The 21,582-nt window shown below is 39.6% G+C and overlaps 2 protein-coding genes across 3 annotated transcripts in view; one reads left to right on the top strand and one right to left on the bottom strand.

Annotated features, from left to right (window-relative positions):
• Positions 1-20,318, bottom strand: part of LOC149071669 (late histone H2B.L4-like) — a 34,269-nt gene extending 13,951 nt beyond the window's left edge. The window contains exon 1 of the mRNA XM_089247880.1: positions 20,105-20,318. Within this exon, the coding sequence (XP_089104006.1) occupies positions 20,105-20,193 (89 nt within the window). The 5' untranslated portion in view covers positions 20,194-20,318. The remainder of the gene's footprint in view (positions 1-20,104) is intronic.
• Positions 198-21,582, top strand: part of LOC149071668 (perilipin-2-like) — a 68,450-nt gene continuing 47,065 nt past the window's right edge. The window contains exon 1 of one of the 2 annotated variants that reach the window (XM_089247876.1): positions 198-448. The gene's annotated coding sequence lies outside the window, so the exon portion shown is untranslated. The remainder of the gene's footprint in view (positions 449-21,582) is intronic. The other variant, XM_089247871.1, reaches the window with a different exon arrangement.

The raw sequence follows: 21,582 nt of genomic DNA, 5'->3' as shown, positions 1-21,582 counted from the left end.
AAACTTTACAGAGTACTCATTTTTTTCCGGGGTTAGGCCACGTGATTACACTAATCAGAATTTTCCGCCACGCCGGCCAATCTCCGAAATGACCACGAGATGGGACAAAAACACATCTAAAGGAATAATGACCACCAGAGAGGAAAAAAAGACTACAGAGAAAAACAAACTATACAGTAAAAGAATCACGTACGGGGAAAAGAAACGACACGGGGTTCGAACCGGTTTCGGTCACGAACCGGAACCCGTTTTCTGTTCATTTTTTTTAACTTGGTAAAGAGCGACATGTTATTTTTTTGCCCGTACATGCCTTCGGGGCCCATACGTATTCTGGGTGAAGACGGTTCAAGACCAAACATTTTCACGTTCACGGCCATTTAAAAGGACTCCTATGATGTCGTGAAATTTACGGCCAAATTTCAAATCAATTTACATTTCTTTCCTGTCGGTGAGTACAAATTTACAATTCATAATTAACTAGGTATAATACCCGGCGCTGCCCCGGGTTTCCTTCAATTTCTGGGATAATTGAAAAAAGTAGCAAAATCATTATAAAGGCACACTTTAATACAGGCAGGATGAAAGAAGTGACAAACCATTGTAAACAGTGCCATCTTAAAGCATGGGCCCACCCGGTCCTCACAAAAATGAGATCGGGTTGGAATTTCCGAGAATTTTCCTCGTAGGGCCTCAGAAAGATCACTTGGCCCGGGGGCCCATGACGCTCTTAAGACGGCCCTGATTGTAAAGGCATATGCATGTCATCTTCAGCTTCGAATGGAGCGAAGGCTGAGATCTTTAGCTGGAGGTGGGGGGGGGGGGGACAGGCGTCTCCAGCTGCGAATGAAGCCGAGGCAGAGAGCTTCAGCTTCGATGAAACGTATTACTAAGGAATCGCGGTAACCAAAGTAAACGTTCCGAAAGCGATTGTTGAGTGGGCCCATGCCCTTAAGACGGTCCTGATTGTAAAGGCATATGCATGTCATCTTCAGCTGCGAATGGAGCGAAGGTTGACATCTTCAGCTTCGAATGGAGCGAAGGCTGAGATCTTCAGCTGGAGGTGGGATGGGGGGCGGGGGACAGGCGTCTCCACCTGCGAATGAAGCCGAGTCAGAGAGCTTCAGCTTAGATGAAACGTATTGCTAAGGAACCGCGATAACCAAAGTAAACATTCCGAAAGCGATTGTTGAGGGCCCAGGCACCATTGTTGCCCTGTAGTTTTCCCGCCCATTTCGGGCATTTACCCTGCTCTGGCGAACTTCTAAAGTAGCCTATCGTTTAATTCGGGCCCTGTTTGGTATACATGTAAAATTTGGTGGCGATCGGCTCACACACACACAGGCAGGAAATCAGTTATATATATATATATATATATATATATATATATATATATATAAATAAATACGTATAAGCATTGCCGCCCTTACCAGGCGCGAGGCCCGGAGCGAAAATAATAGCGGGGCCGCAGGAGTCTGAATGGGTTCGGGGGGGGCCCTTACCCTTAGCTCTGATTTTATATACGACTCTGTGGGAGAAGGAAGTCGACAACCAAAAATTTATCTTAGGGGTCATTCAAGTATTACGTCAGCATCGAGGAGGGGGGAGGGGGTTTCGGATTTGCTGACTTTTGATGACAAGGGGGGGGGGTTTGAAGGTTGCTTACGTAATCAACCACCCCTTTTTGAAGATATGAAATATTCTAAGCTGCTGACGAAATTTTGCTGACGGGGGGGGGGGGTGTCAGTGTTTTACTGACTTTTGCTGACAAGGGGAGGAGGGGGTCTCAAAAATGGCTGAAAATCTGCTTATGTAATACTTGAATGGCCCCTTATATATAAATGTGAAAGTATGTATGTATTGATCTTTATAAAAATCTACAATTTTAAAAAGATCGTCACCAAATTTTGTATATATACCAAACAGGACCCGGATTGAACCATAGGCTACTTTAAAAGTTCTTCAGAGCTGGGAAAATGCCCGAAATGGTCGAAAACCCGTCGGGGAAACAATGGTTCCTGCGCCCCCCCCCCCCCCCAACAGTCATTTTCGGAATGCTTACTTCGGTTGTCGTGGTTCCCTAACAATGCGCGTCAGATATGCACACGCTTTTGCAATAGTTTGTCACTTTGTTGCTGCCAGTGTTACGTATATTCTTTATAACGGGTTTGCCACTTTTTCAATCCTTCCAGTAATTGAAGAAAACCCGGGCAAGCGTCGAGTAATTATAGTTAGTGCACAATAATGTGATATTATGGTTGTATATCAGTTGACTCGCTGAGCCCTTTCAGTATATAATTTCTATGGCGGAGCCCTGTTTGACTCGAAGAGCCCTTTTTTGTACATAATTTTCATGGCAGAACCTTTGTTGTAGGCCTCTCTTATTTACTTATCTATCAAATCTACTGATTCATTTTATTTTCCTCGAGTCACCGCGGAGCCCCTGGGAGGTGCACACGGAGCCCTTGGGGCTCCGCGAAGCACCTGTTGAGAACCGCTGTTGTATATTAACGTAGAGGACTGCAGAAAAATATCCATACAAAACGCATAGACGCAATTGAATGTAAATTAATTAATAAATAAAAAAAAAATGGTGTGGTTTTTTCGAACCGAAGAAAATTTTAATTTGATAAAAGACACAATTCCAAAACTAAATTTAGATTTAGTTGGAACCTAATGATCTGAGAACTAATGAAAATTTTAGAATCGATGAATTGGAAAATGATTGGCACACATAATTGTAGTATTCATGAAAATTCAAAATAAATGAAAGAAATAATTCCATAGAAAATTACAAAATAAATGGAAGAAATCGTTTTTCAGAATATTGATGAAAATTAAGAATAAATGGAAGAAATAATGCCAGAATTGAATAGAATTTAGAGCAAATAAAAGAAATAATTCCAGAACTGATGAAAACTAAGAATGAATGGAAAAATAATTCGAGAAATTCACAGTGATGAAAATTAAAAATGAAAGAAAGAAATAATTCCAGAACTGATAAAAGTTGCGAATAAATGGAAGAAGAGTGATTCGAAGACTGATGAAAATTCAAAATAAGTGAACGAAATAATTCAGAAATTGATGAAAATTCAGAATAAATGAAAGAAAAATAATTCAGAATAAATGAAAGAAATAATTCAGAATAAATGAAAGAAATAATTCAGAATAAATGAAACAAATGATTCAGAATAAATGAAAGAAATAATTCAGAATAAATGAAACAAATCATTCAGAATAAATGAAAGAAATAATTCAGAATAAATGAAAGAAATGATTCAGAATAAATGAAAGAAATAAGTCAGAATAAATGAAAGAAATAATTCAGGGTGATAAAATTCAGAATGAATGAAAGAAATAATTCAGGGTGATAAAATTCAGAATGAATGAAAGAAATAATTCAGGGTGATAAAATTCAGAATGAATGAAAGAAATAATTCAGGGACTGATAAAATTCAGAATAAATGAAAGAAATAATTCAGGGTGATAAAATTCAGAATAAATGAAAGAAATAATTCAGGGTGATAAAATTCAGAATAAATGAAAGAAATAATTCAGGGTGATAAAATTCAGAATAAATGAAAGAAATAATTCAGGGACTGATAAAATTCAGAATAAATGAAAGAAATAATTCAGGGTGATAAAATTCAGAATAAATGAAAGAAATAATTCAGGGTGATAAAATTCAGAATGAATGAAAGAAATAATTCAGGGTGATAAAATTCAGAATGAATGAAAGAAATAATTCAGGGACTGATAAAATTCAGAATAAATGAAAGAAATAATTCAGGGACTGATAAAATTCAGAATAAATGAAAGAAATAATTCAGGGACAGATAAAATTCAGAATAAATGAAAGAAATAATTCAGGGTGATAAAATTCAGAATAAATGAAAGAAATAATTCAGGGTGATAAAATTCAGAATAAATGAAAGAAATAATTCAGGGTGATAAAATTCAGAATGAATGAAAGAAATAATTCAGGGACTGATAAAATTCAGAATAAATGAAAGAAATAATTCAGGGACTGATAAAATTCAGAATAAATGAAAGAAATAATTCAGGGACTGATAAAATTCGGATAAAATGAAAGAAATAATTCAGGGTGATAAAATTTAGAATGAATGAAAGAAATAATTCACGGTGATAAAATTCAGAATAAATGAAAGAAATAATTCAGGGTGATAAAATTCAGAATGAATGAAAGAAATAATTCTGGGTGATAAAATTCAGAATGAGTGAAAGAAATAATTCAGGGACTGATAAAATTCAGAATAAATGAAAGAAATAATTCAGGGTGATAAAATTCAGAATGAGTGAAAGAAATAATTCAGGGACTGATAAAATTCAGAATAAATGAAAGAAATAATTCAGGGTGATAAAATTCAGAATGAATGAAAGAAATAATTCAGGGTGATAAAATTCAGAATGAATGAAAGAAATAATTCAGGGACTGATAAAATTCGGAATAAAACAGAAATAATTCAGGATAAAAAAGAAATAATTCAGAATAAAAAAGAAATAATTCAGAATAAATGAAAGAAATAATTCAGAATGAATGAAAGAAATAATTCAGGGACTGATAAAATTCAGAATAAATGAAAGAAATAATTCAGGGTGATAAAATTCAGAATGAATGAAAGAAATAATTCAGAATGAATGAAAGAAATAATTCAGGGACTGATAAAATTCAGAATGAATGAAAGAAATAATTCAGGGTGATAAAATTCAGAATGAATGAAAGAAATAATTCAGGGTGATAAAATTCAGAATGAATGAAAGAAATAATTCAGGGACTGATAAAATTCGGAATAAAACAGAAATAATTCAGGATAAAAAAGAAATAATTCAGAATAAAAAAGAAATAATTCAGAATAAATGAAAGAAATAATTCAGAATGAATGAAAGAAATAATTCAGGATAAAAAAGAAATAATTCAGAATAAAAAAGAAATAATTCAGAATAAATGAAAGAAATAATTCAGAATGAATGAAAGAAATAATTCAGGGACTGATAAAATTCAGAATAAATGAAAGAAATAATTCAGGGTGATAAAATTCAGAATGAATGAAAGAAATAATTCAGAATGAATGAAAGAAATAATTCAGGGTGATAAAATTCAGAATGAATGCAAGAAATAATTCAGGGACTGATAAATTTCAGAATAAATGAAAGAAATAATTCAGGGACTGATAAAATTCGGAATAAAACAGAAATAATTCAGGGACTGATAAAATTCGTAATAAAACAGAAATAATTCAGAATAAAAAAGAAATAATTCAGAATAAAAAAGAAATAATTCAGAATAAATGAAAGAAATAATTCAGAATAAATGAAAGAAATAATTCAGAATAAATGAAAGAAATAATTCAGAATAAATGAAAGAAATAATTCAGGGACATAAAATTCAGAATAAATGAAAGAAATAATTCAGGGTGATAAAATTCAGAATAAATGAAAGAAATAATTCAGGGTGATAAAATTCAGAATGAATGAAAGAAATAATTCAGGGACTGATAAAATTCAGAATAAATGAAAGAAATAATTCAGGGTGATAAAATTCAGAATGAATGAAAGAAATAATTCACGGTGATAAAATTCAGAATGAATGAAAGAAATAATTCAGGGTGATAAAATTCAGAATGAATGAAAGAAATAATTCAGGGTGATAAAATTCAGAATGAGTGAAAGAAATAATTCAGGGACTGATAAAATTCAGAATAAATGAAAGAAATAATTCAGGGTGATAAAATTCAGAATGAATGAAAGAAATAATTCAGGGACTGATAAAATTCGGAATAAAACAGAAATAATTCAGAATAAAAAAGAAATAATTCAGAATAAATGAAAGAAATAATTCAGAATGAATGAAAGAAATAATTCAGGGACTGATAAAATTCAGAATAAATGAAAGAAATAATTCAGGGTGATAAAATTCAGAATGAATGAAAGAAATAATTCAGGGACTGATAAATTTCAGAATAAATGAAAGAAATAATTCAGGGACTGATAAAATTCGGAATAAAACAGAAATAATTCAGGGACTGATAAAATTCGGAATAAAACAGAAATAATTCAGAATAAAAAAGAAATAATTCAGAATAAATGAAAGAAATAATTCAGAATAAATGAAAGAAATAATTCAGAATAAATGAAAGAAATAATTCAGAATAAATGAAAGAAATAATTCAGAATAAATGAAAGAAATAATTCAGAATAAATGAAAGAAATAATTCAGAATAAATGAAAGAAATAATTCAGGGACTGATAAAATTCAGAATAAATGAAAGAAATAATTCAGGGTGATAAAATTCAGAATAAATGAAAGAAATAATTCAGGGTGATAAAATTCAGAATAAATGAAAGAAATAATTCAGGGTGATAAAATTCAGAATAAATGAAAGAAATAATTCAGGGTGATAAAATTCAGAATAAATGAAAGAAATAATTCAGGGTGATAAAATTCAGAATAAATGAAAGAAATAATTCAGGGTGATAAAATTCAGAATAAATGAAAGAAATAATTCAGGGTGATAAAATTCAGAATAAATGAAAGAAATAATTCAGGGTGATAAAATTCAGAATGAATGAAAGAAATAATTCAGGGACTGATAAAATTCAGAATAAATGAAAGAAATAATTCAGGGACTGATAAAATTCGGAATAAATGAAAGAAATAATTCAGGGTGATAAAATTCAGAATAAATGAAAGAAATAATTCAGGGTGATAAAATTCAGAATGAATGAAGGAAATAATTCCAGAATTATTGATAATTAAGAATATAGGAAATATATCATTCACGTAGGGGGTAGAAACCCGAGGCCCAAGTGCGACTTCACCTGCCGCACAACCTTAAAGGGCGGCTCTGCCTATAAAATGCGTTACATGGATTTATTTCGATTCCGATCACTGAAATTTGTAAACGTGTAAAAGCGTGATTCGAATCCGAGATAATCGGATCAGTGTATCTTGAGATCCGATCCGAGAATAAATAGCCGATGAAGGCTATTGCCAGAATCGATTGCAAGGGCTGAGCACCTGTGGTGCTTCCGTGAGCACCCGGTTGAAAACGCATGACTATTGATTCTCGAACGGGTTTATTTTTTCATATCAGATATCAACGTTATCACACCGTAGAAAAAATTGAAAGATGTATATTGATAGAAATGCGTACGGGACTAGTGTAGTAAGTTTGCTTACCCCTTAAATTTCGTAGAAGGCATGCGCCGTGTGAACAGAAGCGTGCAGCTGCAATTAGGTGCGAGTAATGCGAAACGCTAAAAATGCGCAAGAGATTTACGTAACCTCTCCGGCGAATTCATATAAAAATCTTGCTTACCCCTTGAAGTTCATGAGTCATGCGTGCCCCTTGAAGTTCGTAGGAGTCATACGTACCACTTGAAGTTCGCTGGAGTCATGCTTACCCCATATAGTTCGCAGAAGACATGCGTAGCTCTTAAAGTTCGCAGGTGTCATGCGTCTCCTTAGAGTTCGTAGGGTCATGCGTAACCCATATAGTTCGCAGGAGTCATGTGTAAACCTTAAACTTCGCAGGCGTCGTGCGTATCCCTTAAAATGCGCAGGCAACGTGCGTATCCCTTGAAGTTCGCAGGAGTCATGCGTAATCATAAAGTTCAGAGGAGTCATGCTTATACCCCCATAAAGTTCGCAGGAGTCATTCGTACATCACAAACTACGCAGGAGTCATGCGTACACCACAAACTACGCAGGAGTCATGCGTACACCATAAACTTCGCAGGAGTCATGTGTAACCCTTGAAGCTCGCAGGAGTCATGTGTAACCCTTGAAGTTCGCAAGAGTCATGCGTAACCCATGATGTTCGCAGAAGTCATGCGTAACCCTTCAATTTGGAAGGAGTCCTGCATCCCCCTTAAAGTTCGCAGTGTTATGCGTACCCATTTAAGTTTCTGGAGTCATATGTAACACATATAGTTCGTAGGAGTAATGCGTCCCATTAAAGTTCGTAGGGTCATGCGTAACCCATATAGTTCGCAGGAGACATGTGTAACCCTTAAACTTCGCAGGCATCGTGCGTATCCCTTAAAATGCGCGGGAGTCATGCGTAACCATAAAGTTCACAGGAGTCATGCGTAACCCTTGAATTTGGCAGAACTCATGCATCCCCCTTAAAGCTCGCAGGAGTCATGCGTACCCCTTAAAGATCGCAGGAGTCATGCGTCTCCTTAAAGTTCGTAGGAGTGGGGGTAGTCATGGGTCATGCATACCCATTTAAGTTTGCATGTCATGCGTGACCCATATAGTTCGTAGGAGTCATTCGTGTCCTTAAAGTTCGTAGGGGTCATTCGTCTCCTTAAAGTTCGTAGGGGTCATGCGTAACCCATATAGTTCACAGGAGTCATGTGTAAACCTTAAACTCCCAGGAGTCATGTGTAAACCTTAAACTCCCAGGAGTCATGTGTAAACCTTAAACTCCCAGGAGTCATGTGTAAACCTTAAACTCGTAGGCGTCGTGCGTATCCCTTAAAATGCGCAGGCGACGTGCGTATCCCTTGAAGTTCGCAGGAGTCATGAGTAACCATAAAGTTCAGAGGAGTTATACTTATACCCCCATAAAGTTCGCAGGAGTCATGCGTAACCATAAAGTTCAGAGGAGTTATACTTATACCCCCATAAAGTTCGCAGGAGTCATGCGTACACCACAAACTACGCAGGAGTCATGCGTACACCACAAACTACGCAGGAGTCATGCGTACACCACAAACTACGCAGGAGTCATGCGTACACCACAAACTACGTAGGAGTCATGCGTACACCACAAACTACGCAGGAGTCATGTGTACACCATAAACTTCGCAGGAGACATGCGTACCCCTTGAAGTTCGCAGGAGTCATGCGTAACCCATAAAGTTCGCAGGAGTCATGCGTAACCCTTGAATTTGGAAGGAGTCATGCGTAACCCTTGAATTTGGAAGGAGTCATGCGTAACCCTTGAATTTGGAAGGAGTCCTGCATCCCCATTAAAGTTCGCAGTGTTATGCGTACCCATTTAAGTTTCTGGAGTCATGTGTAACAACTATAGTTCGTAGGAGTAATGCGTCACCTTAAAGTTCGTAGGGTCATGCGTAACCCATATAGTTCGCAGGAAACGTGTAACCCTTAAACTTCGCAGGCATCGTGCGTATCACCTTAAAATGCGCGGGAGTCATGCGTAACAATTAAGTTCACAGGAGTCATGCGTAATCATAAAGTGCGCAGAAGTCATGCTTATACTCCATAAAGTTCGCAGGAGTCATGCGTAACCCTTGAATTTGGCAGGACTCATGCATCCCCCTTAAAGCTCGCAGGAGTCATGCGTACCCCTTAAAGATCGCAGGAGTCATGCGTACCCCTTAAAGATCGCAGGAGTCATGCGTCTCCTTAAAATTCGTAGGGGTCATGCATACCCATTTAAGTTTGCATGTCATGCGTGACCCATATAGTTCGTAGGAGTCATTCGTGTCCTTAAAGTTCGTAGGGGTCATTCGTCTCCTTAAAGTTCGTAGGGGTCATGCGTAACCCATATAGTTCGCAGGGGTCATGTGTAAACCTTAAACTCGAAGGCATCGTGCGTATCCCTTAAAATGCGCAGGCGACGTGCGTATCCCTTGAAGCTCGCAGGCGACGTGCGTATCCCTTGAAGCTCGCAGGAGTCATGCGTAACCCTTGAAGTTCGCAAGAGTCATGCGTAACCCTTGAAGTTTGCAAGAGTCATGCGTAACCCTTGAATTTGGAAGGAGTCCTGCATCCCCCCCTTAAAGTTCGCAGGAGTCATGCGTAACCCTTGAATTTGGAAGGAGTCCTGCATCCCCCCTTAAAGTTCGCAGTGTTATGCGTACCCATTTAAGTTTCTGGAGTCATGTGTAACAACTATAGTTTGTAGGAGTAATGCGTCCCCTTAAATTTCGTAGGGTGATGCGTAACCCATATAGTTCGCAGGAGACATGCGTAACCTATATAGTTCGCAGGAGACATGTGTAACCCTTAAACTTCGCAGACATCGTGCGTATCCCTTAAAATGCGCAGGAGTCATGCGTAACCCTTGAATTTGGCAGGACTCATGCATCCCCCTTAAAGCTCGCAGGAGCCATGCGTACCCCTTAAAGATCGCAGAAGTCATGCGTCTCCTTAAAGTTCGTAGGGGTCATGCATACCCATTTAAGTTTGCATGTCATGCGTGACCCATATAGTTCGTAGGAGTCATTCGTCTCCTTGAAGTTCGTAGGGGTCATGCGTAACCCATATAGTTCACAGGAGTCATGCGTAACCCATATAGTTCACAGGAGTCATGCGTAACCCATATAGTTCACAGGAGTCATGTGTAAACCTTAAACTCCCAGGAGTCATGTGTAAACCTTAAACTCGTAGGCGTCGTGCGTATCCCTTAAAATGCGCAGGCGACGTGCGTATCCCTTGAAGTTCGCAGGAGTCATGCGTAACCATATAGTTCAGAGGAGTTATACTTATACCCCCATAAAGTTCGCAGGAGTCATGCGTACACCACAAACTACGCAGGAGTCATGCGTACACCACAAACTACGCAGGAGTCATGCGTACACCATAAACTTCGCAGGAGACATGCGTACCCCTTGAAGTTCGCAGGAGTCATGCGTAACCCTTGAATTTGGAAGGAGTCATGCGTAACCCTTGAATTTGGAAGGAGTCATGCGTAACCCTTGAATTTGGAGTCCTGCATCCCCATTAAAGTTCGCAGTGTTATGCGTACCCATTTAAGTTTCTGGAGTCATGTGTAACAACTATAGTTCGTAGGAGTAATGCGTCACCTTAAAGTTCGTAGGGTCATGCGTAACCCATATAGTTCGCAGGAGACATGTGTAACCCTTAAACTTCGCAGGCATCGTGCGTATCACCTTAAAATGCGCGGGAGTCATGCGTAACAATTAAGTTCACAGGAGTCATGCGTAATCATAAAGTGCACAGAAGTCATGCTTATACTCCATAAAGATCGCAGGAGTCATGCGTACCCCTTAAAGATCGCAGGAGTCATGCGTCTCCTTAAAATTCGTAGGGGTCATGCATACCCATTTAAGTTTGCATGTCATGCGTGACCCATATAGTTCGTAGGAGTCATTCGTCTCCTTAAAGTTCGTAGAGCTCATTCGTCTCCTTAAAGTTCGTAGGGGTCATGCGTAACCCATATAGTTCGCAGGGGTCATGCGTAAACCTTAAACTCGCAGGAGTCATGTGTAAACCTTAAACTCGAAGGCATCGTGCGTATCCCTTAAAATGCGCAGGCGACGTGCGTATCCCTTGAAGTTCGTAGGAGTCATGTGTAACCCTTGAAGCTCGCAGGAGTCATGCGTAACCCATAAAGTTCGCAGGAGTCATGCGTAACCCTTGAATTTGGAAGGAGTCCTGCATCCCCCCTTAAAGTTCGCAGTGTTATGCGTACCCATTTAAGTTTCTGGAGTCATGTGTAACAACTATAGTTCGTAGGAGTAATGCGTCCCCTTAAATTTCGTAGGGTGATGCGTAACCCATATAGTTCGCAGGAGACATGCGTAACCTATATAGTTCGCAGGAGACATGTGTAACCCTTAAACTTCGCAGACATCGTGCGTATCCCTTAAAATGCGCAGGAGTCATGCGTAACAATTAAGTTCGCAGGAGTCATGCGTAACAATTAAGTTCACAGGAGTCATGCGTAACAATTAAGTTCACAGGAGTCATGCGTAACCATAAAGTTCACAGGAGTCATGCTTATACTCCATACAGTTCGCAGGAGTCATGCGTAACCCTTGAATTTGGCAGGACTCATGCATCCCCCTTAAAGCTCGCAGGAGCCATGCGTACCCCTTAAAGATCGCAGGAGTCATGCGTCTCCTTAAAGTTCGTAGGGGTCATGCATACCCATTTAAGTTTGCATGTCATGCGTGACCCATATAGTTCGTAGGAGTCATTCGTCTCCTTAAAGTTCGTAGGGGTCATGCGTAACCCATATAGTTCGCAGGAGTCATGTGTAAACCTTAAACTCGCAGGCGTCGTGCGTATCCCTTAAAATGCGCAGGCGACGTGCGTATCCCTTGAAGTTCGCAGGAGTCATGCGTAATCATAAAGTTCAGAGGAGTTATGCTTATACCCCCATAAAGTTCGCAGGAATCATGCGTACATCACAAAATACGCAGGAGTCATGCGTACACCGCAAACTACGCAGGAGTCATGTGTACACCATAAACTTCGCAGGAGACATGCGTTCCCCTTGAAGTTCGCAGGAGTCATGTGTAACCCTTGAAGCTCGCTGGAGTCATGCGTACACCACAAACTACGTAGGAGTCATGCGTGCACCACAAACTGCGCAGGAGTCATGTGTACACCATAAACTTCGCAGGAGACATGCGTAATCCATGAAGTTCGCAAGAGTCATGCGTAATCCATGAAGTTCGCAGGAGTCATGCGTAATCCATGAAGTTCGCAGGAGTCATGCGTAACCCTGCAATTTGGAAGGAGTCCTGCATGCCCCTTAAAGTTCGCAGTGTTATTCGTACCCATTTAAGTTTCTGGAGTCATGTGTAACACATATAGTTCGTAGAAGTAATGCGTCCCCTTAAAGTTCGTAGGGTCATTCGTAACCCATATAGTTCGCAGGAGACATGTGTAACCCTTAAACTTCGCAGGCATCGTGCGTATCCCTTAAAATGCGCGGGAGTCATGCGTAACTATAAAGTTCACAGGAGTCATGCGCAACCCTTGAATTTAACAGGACTCATGCATCCCCCCTTAAAGCTCGCAGGAGTCATGCATCCCCCCTTAAAGCTCGCAGGAGTCATGCGTACCCCTTAAAGATCGCAGGAGTCATGCGTCTCCTTAAAGTTCGTAGGGGTCATGCGTACCCCTTGAAGTTCGCAGGATTCATGCGTAACCCAGAAAGTTCGCAGGAGTCATGCTTACCCCATAAAGTTTGTAGTAGTCATGCGTACACCATGAACTTCGCAGGAGACATGCCCTTAAAGATCGGAGGAGTTATGCATCCCCTCAAAGTTCGCAGGAGTCATGCGTACCCCTTAAATATCGCAGGAGTCATTCGTACCCCTTAAAGTTTGTAGTAGTCATGCGTACAGCATGAACTTCGCAGGAGACATGCGTACCCCTTGAAGTCCGTAGGAGTCATGCGTAACCCATAAAGTTCGCACGAGTCATGCATCCCCTCAAAGTTTGCACGAGTCATGCTTACCTCTTAAAGATCGCAGGAGTCATGCGTACGCATTAAAGTTCGTATAAGTCATGCGTACCCCTTGAAGTTCGTAGGAGGCATGAGTGCGCATTAAAGTTCGCAGGAGTCATGCGTACGCATTAAAGTTCACAGGAGTCATGCGCGTACGCATTAAAGATCGCAGGAGTCATTCGTACCCCTTAAAGTTCGCCGGAGTCATGCGCACGCATTAAAGTTCGCAGGAGTCATGCGTACCCCCTTAAGTACCCCGAGCTGTCGAGCTGCTCGGCAGAAAAAAATGGTCACCTCTGCAATTAAATACCGTGTAAAAATTGCATTGAAGAATGCACGTGGACTGGTCCGTGATCTCAAACCGCAATTTTGTGAAACCAAGCGGCACATTTACAGATCAGTTAAGTGGCTCGCGGTGCAGTTCTACATCGCTTTAGTATTTTCAGATAACTTAAATGACTTGTGGCACAGTTCCAGATCACGCAAGCGGCACGCAGCATATCTCCAGATCACTTAAGCAAGGGGCCCGCGACATATTTGCAGATCACTTGAGCAAGGGACCCGTGACATATTTGCAGATCACTTGAGCAAGGGACCCGTGACATATTTGCAGATCACTTGAGCAAGGGACCCGTGACATATTTGCAGATCACTTGAGCAAGGGACCCGTGACATATTTGCAGATCATTCAAGAAACCCTGGGGCATATTTTTAGATCATTGAAGAGGCCCTGGGGCATATTTTTAGATCACGTAAGTATCCTACGGCACATTTACTTAAGTGAACCACTGCACATTTATAGATCACTTGAGTGAACCACGCCACAGTTACATACCTCTGAAGCGGCTCGCGCAATATTTTTAGGTCACTCTAGTATCCTGCGGAACATTCATAGGTCACTTAAGTGACCGTGGCACATTTATAGATAATTGAGTGACCCACGGCGCAGTTACAGATCACTCAAGCGCTACATGACATATTTTCATATCATTTTAGTGACCTGTGGCACATTCATAGGTCACTTAAGAGGCTCACTATACAGTTACAGGTCACTTGAATGGCTCTCACGGCACATCATCAGATCACTTTAGGACTACCACGGAGCATTCACAGCCACTTTAGTGAGCCACGGTACATTTAACGCCTTTTAACCAATGTCACAATTACAGATTACTCAAGTGATCCGTGGCTCATTTACAGATCACTTAAGTGGCCGGCGGCACATTTTCAGATCACTTAAGTGGCCGGCGACACATTTTCAGATCACTTTATTATCACGGCATATTCGCGTGCTTCTTAAGTGAGCCACGGCACATCTAAAAAACACTCGAGTGACCCATGGCCCGATTACTGTCCACTTAATTGATCCGTGGTTCATTTACAGATCACTTGAGTGGCCCGTGACACATGTTCAGATCACTTTAGTACCCCACGGCACATTCACAGATGACTCAAGTGGCCCACGCTCTCCTAGAGGTCGTGAGAAGAATTTTTATAACCAGGCCCATAACTGCGCTGGGGTAACCGGGGCCCCCCTCCAAACCCTTCTTTTCTGAACAAACCCTTCCAATGAGACCCCTCCAAGAAAACAACCACATGATAACGTTCTCAAAATGAGCGGAAACGCTCTCTAAAAGAGCGGACTGTGTTTCCGCTCATATTAAGAGCGTATCCATGGGAACGGTCATTCTCAGAGCGGAAGACGGAGGTTCTTTTACAGCCAATAGGAAGCATCTGAAAAGATTCGATTCTTTTACAGCCAATAGGTGGCATCTAAAGGGCAATCGATTCTTTCACAGCCAATAGGAGAGGAATCTAAAAAAAAGAACCATTTCTTTTACAGCCAATAGGGGGCATCTGAAAAAAAAAAATCGACTGTTTCACAGCCAATGAGAACCATCTAAAACGAATGGATCTTTTGAAGAGGCATCTATTCCTCTCATTTTCCACCGTTTCTACCCGGGGGTCCCCAAGGGGCCCCAGCCTTTTTGTTGGCTAATGGCCCGCTTTAAGGGCCAGTCACCATCGTAAAATTTTGAGTCTGGTCTGGTCTGGACCGTTTCTACCGATTCTTGAAGGATACTCGGAGGTCCATGAAAATAAACTATTTTTGCTTTCTGAAATGAACTGGTCCAAACTTTTACTACTCACCTAACATCATGGCCCCCACATGGGGGGGGGGCTGACAGGACTCTAGCCCTGGGGCCCGGACGGTTCTCATCATTTTTCTCTTTTTCAAGCTATAAATTACCTACAGAAGGGGCCCGTTAAAAGTCTGGCCGAGGGGCCCGCAAAAGATCCCAGACTACGGGGCCCCGCTATAGGATGTGGGGGGGGGGGGCATGCCTAACAGCCATCATTTCTTGCCATTCAGTTCCCATACTGCATTGTTACGAAATAACAATGAGCTTCTTTGTGAAGCTTGAGTGGAGCTTTTGAAGTCCAACTGATGGGGCGCTTGTCTTTCCCGTTCCCGCCTGTGACAAGAGTAGTCAATTATTCCTCTCTATCACTGCCCTTTTACAATAATCTCTTATGTACCAGTACCTCCATAGGCACCGGGACCAAGGGTCTCAGGCCATTTGAGCCCATCCTCCCCACCCCCGAATAAATTTTGTAAGGGGGGGGGGGGGGCTGAGCCAACACCACCTATGCAAGAAGGCCCTCTGCATGAAGCTCGTGACGTCACTGAAGAAGACCGTCTCGCCTACCATTATTGCTCGACGCATGCGCCATCTTTATCCCCTTTTTTGTACTATATCCAATGGCTACAGGTGAGATGGCCTTTTTCAGCGACATCGCAAGCTTCATACGGAGGCATCATATAGGTGGTGTTGGTTTTGGTTGCTCCCTCCCCCTTCCCCCAATAATTTCTGAAAAAAAAACCTATGCAATGTGTACGCGCTTGAGTCCCGTTTATACGGGACGACCAACAACTTTCTCAGCCCCTGCCCCCACATGTTTTTTCACGTCGGCGCCTATGCCATACCCCTCATCTCGGCCGTTATGGCCGGTAAAGAGTTAAACCAGACCTGCGCAGAAGCTTGGGAGTTTTTCCCTCGAGATCGACGGAAGTGAAAGAGCGGCGGTTCTTTTTCTCGAGAACCGTCGCTCAATCGCTGTTTGAAAAGAGCCGGCTCTTTTAAGCGGTTCACGAGCGGATTGTCCATCTCTACTATAAAGCGAAACGGGATGAAGCTGGGACCGACAACCGTTCGCAGTTCCTGTTGCAATCACGAAATCTCGGTACAGAATGGTAGGTGGAGTCACGTGATTCCGCTATGCAACTGTCCTATAACGATAGCTCTCATCACGTGGAAAACAAAATAATAATAATAATAATAAATGTGGTGATTGGCAGAACCCACATTTTTTTAGGGATTGTACACAGCAGTGTTTCTCAAAGTGTGCGTCACGGCTCCTAGGGGGCGTCGACAACTTCTGTCAGGGGCGTCGCGACGAGCAGGAGATATTGATATTGCTTTGAAGTGGTTCTTTCATAAGTGAAAATATCTACAATGGAGCCGCAGATGTGTCATAAATTGGGCAAGGGAGCCGCGGGTGACCAAAGTTTGAGAACCACTGGCATTACGGTATTACAAAATTACATTACTTGGTTGCACGTGTATTGTGAAAGCGCAGGATTATCAACAAGAGAAACGGGAAAAAAGCTTCTCTTCTTTCTACACTTTTCCTAACAAAGTAAGCAATATCAAATATAACTACTCATTTTCTGATGAATTCATGAATTTTGTGTATATTGCGAGTTTTCTTTAATGATAATTTATGCAGAATCGCCACAAAGTCAAGTAATTTGTTTGCAATCCTATGTAATGATTGTATACAATGAGGCTTAAGGTATCCGAACTGCTTTCGGAGGCACTTTTTCTATAAAAAAATGGAGTGAATTTTAATAACATTATTTTTTTAAGCAGAAAGTCATCTCAAAATGGCGAAAACAATAAAAAAAAAATTCGGCAATTGTCACTATTTTCCGTGATAAAAGTCATTTTTATGTCAAATTTTAAGCAAAACTCACGTAATATTCGAAACATGATCGCCAAAAAATTCTATTAATGGGAATGCTTTGTTATATTTTCACAGTACATTCAGCTATTAATGGTGCAGGTTATGAACCATTAGTTGAAGGATTGTATGGTCATTGGAGTACTCAAGGAGGGGGGGTTGGGGGGGGGGTTCTCTAACCCCTCCGTCAAGCCGAGATTATAGTGTTATTTTTCAGGAAAAAACGCAAACCCTTGAGAAACTTCTGCGTACGCCTATGTGTATGCTTATAAGTTACACTCAAATCTGTTAATGTATGAGTGAATTTCTTTCCATTCTACACATCGTATATAAAAACACTGTGATTCGACAAACATATGCGATAGACCTTAGATTTTAGTTCATAACAATATAATTAGCCAAATATCATATTAAAATTCCATAATGATACAATCAATAGATTTCCAGAAATCATGTTTCAAACTCAAGTGAAATGCCAAAAAAATAACATTCTTCGTAAAACACGTTTAAAGTCTTTATTCATATATTACTTGTATGTATGTAAAAACGCCACATTAAAGTGGACGTAATTACAGTTCTAAGGCCGGTATTACACTATAAAAGTCTTTTTATAAAACTTGAAAAATTCAACCAATAAGGTTATTGGTCACATTCTAGAAATTACAACCGATGACCTTATTGGCTGCATTTTTCAAATTTTATAAAATAACTTTTATCGAACTTTTATAGTGTAATCTCGGCCTAAGCGTCCATATAAACAAAACAAGACCTGTTTTGGAATTAATGCAAACAGAACTTTCAAAAAAACGAATACTTATTGTGTATTTCGATTTTATTTTCGGTGCAAAAACCGCATGGAGTTGACTCACATTCTGGGCCCTAAGGCCGGCATTACACTATAAAAGTTGGATAAAAGTACTTTTATAAAAGTTGAAAAATGCAACCAATAAGAGCATTGGTAACATTCTAGCAAATGCAATCGATTACCTTATTGGTTGTATTTTTCGAGTTTTGTAAATGAACTTTTATGAAACTTGTATAGTGTAATCCCGACCTTGTATATGCTATCCTGTGCTGGTAAAAAATTTTACATATCTTGGATACTTAATTTTTTGTAAATTTTCAAAAAAAAAAAAAAAACAGCAAATTTTCCAAAAAATGCCATTTTTGAATTTTTCAATTTTAAAATACAATGAAATTTTCTGCGTCTAATTGTGTTCAAGTTTTTGTTCTACAGTCGAAACGAATACCGTTATAGCGAAAATCTCGTTTTAACGAACACTTTTTTTTTCTTAATCTCCCAGATAAGTTTATATAGGAACAATGCAAAAACCTATAATTTCGTTACAACGAAGTGACTTGTCCTATCTTTTGGAGTTCGTTATAACGGGATCCGACTGTATTTTAAAATATGAACTGCTGACCACACATTATACACATGCTAATATTTTTTCACTAAAATGCTTTTTCCCTCAAAACCAAGTTTTTTGTTAGATTGAAACTTTCTTTCGGATACCATTCACTCAAAATGTCTTGAAGCTTTGTGTGTGTCTCAACACTGTGGTGTTACATACGAGGAGTTTCCATTAAAATTAGTTTTAAAAAAATTTATGGGTAAATTTTGGTGATTTTTGAAAATGTTACATGTTGCTAAAGTTAAAATTCGAGAGAAAAATAACCAGCAATTGTCAAATCCTAAATACTCGTGTTAAATTGTACAAAAATATCCATAATATTTGAGAAAATAACAAATTGAGGTACCTAACTTGAACAGAAAAATCTTAAATGTTCCTTAGGCCGGTATTACACTATAAAAGTTTGATAAAAGTACTTTTATAAAACTTGAAAAATGCAGCAAATAAGATCGCCGGTTGCATTTTCTAGAATGTAACCGATAACCTAAAATTGGTTAGATTTTTTCAAGTTTTATGAAAGGGATTTTATCAAACTTTTATAGTGTAATCCCGGCCTTCAAGGAAAGAGATTTTTTTTTTCCTATAGGAAGGCAAGATCGTGCACCAACACCCCCCTCCCCCCCCCTTAAATACAGCTTTCGTGCATAATGAAATATCACGAAATCAATGTAATTGACTAAACATTGATTCAAAGTTCATGAAATTGAAGCAAAACGTCGAGATTTCATTGACTAAGGCCGGTATTACACTATAAAAGTTTTCTAAAAGCCCTTTTATAAAACTTGAAAAATTACCAATAAGAATACCAATAAGATTATCGGTTGCATTTGCTCGAATGTAACCTACGAGCTTTATTGGTTGGATTTTTCAAGTCTTATAAAAGAACTTTTATCAAACTTTTATAGTGTAATACCGGCCTAAGTCTTATTTAAAACTAAATTTCAAAATTTGAATTAGAAATTTTCAAAATCTTTTTAAATTCAATTTTAAATAAGATTGTGTCGATGGAATGTCAAACCTTTTGATTTTCATTTCATGAATTTAACTAGCAGCATTTTATTAGTCAATTACAGTGACGTCATGGTACTTTATCCTGCGCATAAACTGTTTTAACATTGGCGTACGCAAGGGGGGGGGGGGTTTGGGGGTTCCCTCCTTGAGCCAAGATTATAGTGTTATTTTGCAGGAAAAAACGTAACCCCTCCACTCAGAGGGAAGGAAAATCTGAACCCCCCCCCCCCCCCGAGAAAATTTTGCGTATGCCTAATGCTTTCTTTTAAATTTACAAAACATTAAGTATAAGAGATGTGTAAAACTTTAAACTAGCACAGGACAAACAGCACGTACAATCAAGAACATGTGTATAAAAATTTGAAATATATCAATGTTTAAAAACTATTTTTTATGAGATATTTCCATTACGGCATACTGTTCCAACACGTTAAAGGTATCAAGTTTCCTTACCCTCTTTGCGTACAAGCTGCTGGCGATAAATTTGAATGACCCCGTATTAGACGTATATACAGGAATGTGACGTCACTCTCCGCTGCCATACGAAGGTTTTTAACAATTAGCTGTTGCGAAGATAAATTTTTGGAAAGAGAAAGTACAGCTGGCTTTGCGGGGAATCGAACCCACGTCCTTTCACTTTCTGGGTGAACGCACTTAGACTACAAAGGCGACGGATCTCTCAATCTTTCCTTGGAGCTCGTGTGCACTGAACGGGACCGTACATGGACGGCCGGACCTGATTCAGGCCAAGCTCACAACTACTGACGCTGCCACCAGATGGCGGCTTATACAAGGATGACGTCACTCTCCGCTACCATACGAAGGCTTTTAACAACTGGCTGTTGCGAAGATGGAATTTTTGGAGCTGCGTTTACGAAAGAGAGAGATTTCAACTGCCTTTTTTGCAGATCAAAAATTCATCTTCGTAACAGCCAACCATACGAAGGGAGTTCCAGATCCCAGCCTAGGGGCCCTTCTCCAGGATGTGGGGCTATGTTGGCCCGCGCGTCATAGGTTGAACATGTATGTTCCGTAAGGTGGAACATATATATCGTAATATATCGTATGTAATATAAGTATCGTGCGTAATATAAGTGTGTATCGTAAGCGTTTCTCAACCTGTGGTCCGCGATGATAGAATAGGTGGTCCGCAAGGATTTTCCATCGTGGCCCATGTCTCCTGAGCCGAACCAGATTATATCCCCCTACGGGGGAACGGAGCGGGGGTCACGGTTGGTCTAGAGGTCTGCAGGCGGACTTCATAAAATTATTCATTCGTTGTAATTGATATTAGTAATATCCACATGGGTTCAAATAAAATTATGCTTTCATACTTAGGTTCACTGTACATGATTGAAGAGAATGAAGGAAATTGAGATCCTAAATATTGGATATCACTAAATTTTGCCAAAAAATTGCAGTTCATTGCTTTAAATGCAATTTGCTAATTACTGTTAAAATTCCTGAAGGTGTGAAAATCAAGGGCAGCAGGAACAAAAATGCATTTCACGAAAAAAAAAAATTCAAATGAACCATATTTCATAAGGGGAAACTGGGGATGTTAAATACTGTAAAATACGGGACAGTGCCAATTGCCATCAAAAACTTTGTGATAAGTCCATAATCCATAATTGCAGTAAAAATCACTGAAAAATTGAGGAAAAAACGTTAAGCCTTACAAATACGTGAGATGAATATTTATAGCCATAATTATCATAATACTATAATTATGAAAACGACGTGTTTTCACGACTTTAGTAAATATTAAAAATTTAATCAAGTATCGTTGAAAAACGGGACAAAGGTATTAAAAAAAAAAATTGGAACAACGAAAATTACATGGATGTCCTGGGGAGGCCGCAAATGGTCCGTCCGTCCAAGGCCGTAGCGAGGGGGATCGGGGTCTGGTCCTCCCCCGAAATGCGAGAAAA

This window comes from Pholcus phalangioides, unplaced genomic scaffold (genome assembly GCF_987345545.1).
Source record: "Pholcus phalangioides strain wild (caught in Gottingen) unplaced genomic scaffold, Ppha-v1.0 ptg000018l_1, whole genome shotgun sequence".
NCBI classification, from domain to species: domain Eukaryota; kingdom Metazoa; phylum Arthropoda; class Arachnida; order Araneae; family Pholcidae; genus Pholcus; species Pholcus phalangioides.
This window is presented reverse-complemented; position numbering and strand designations above follow the sequence as displayed.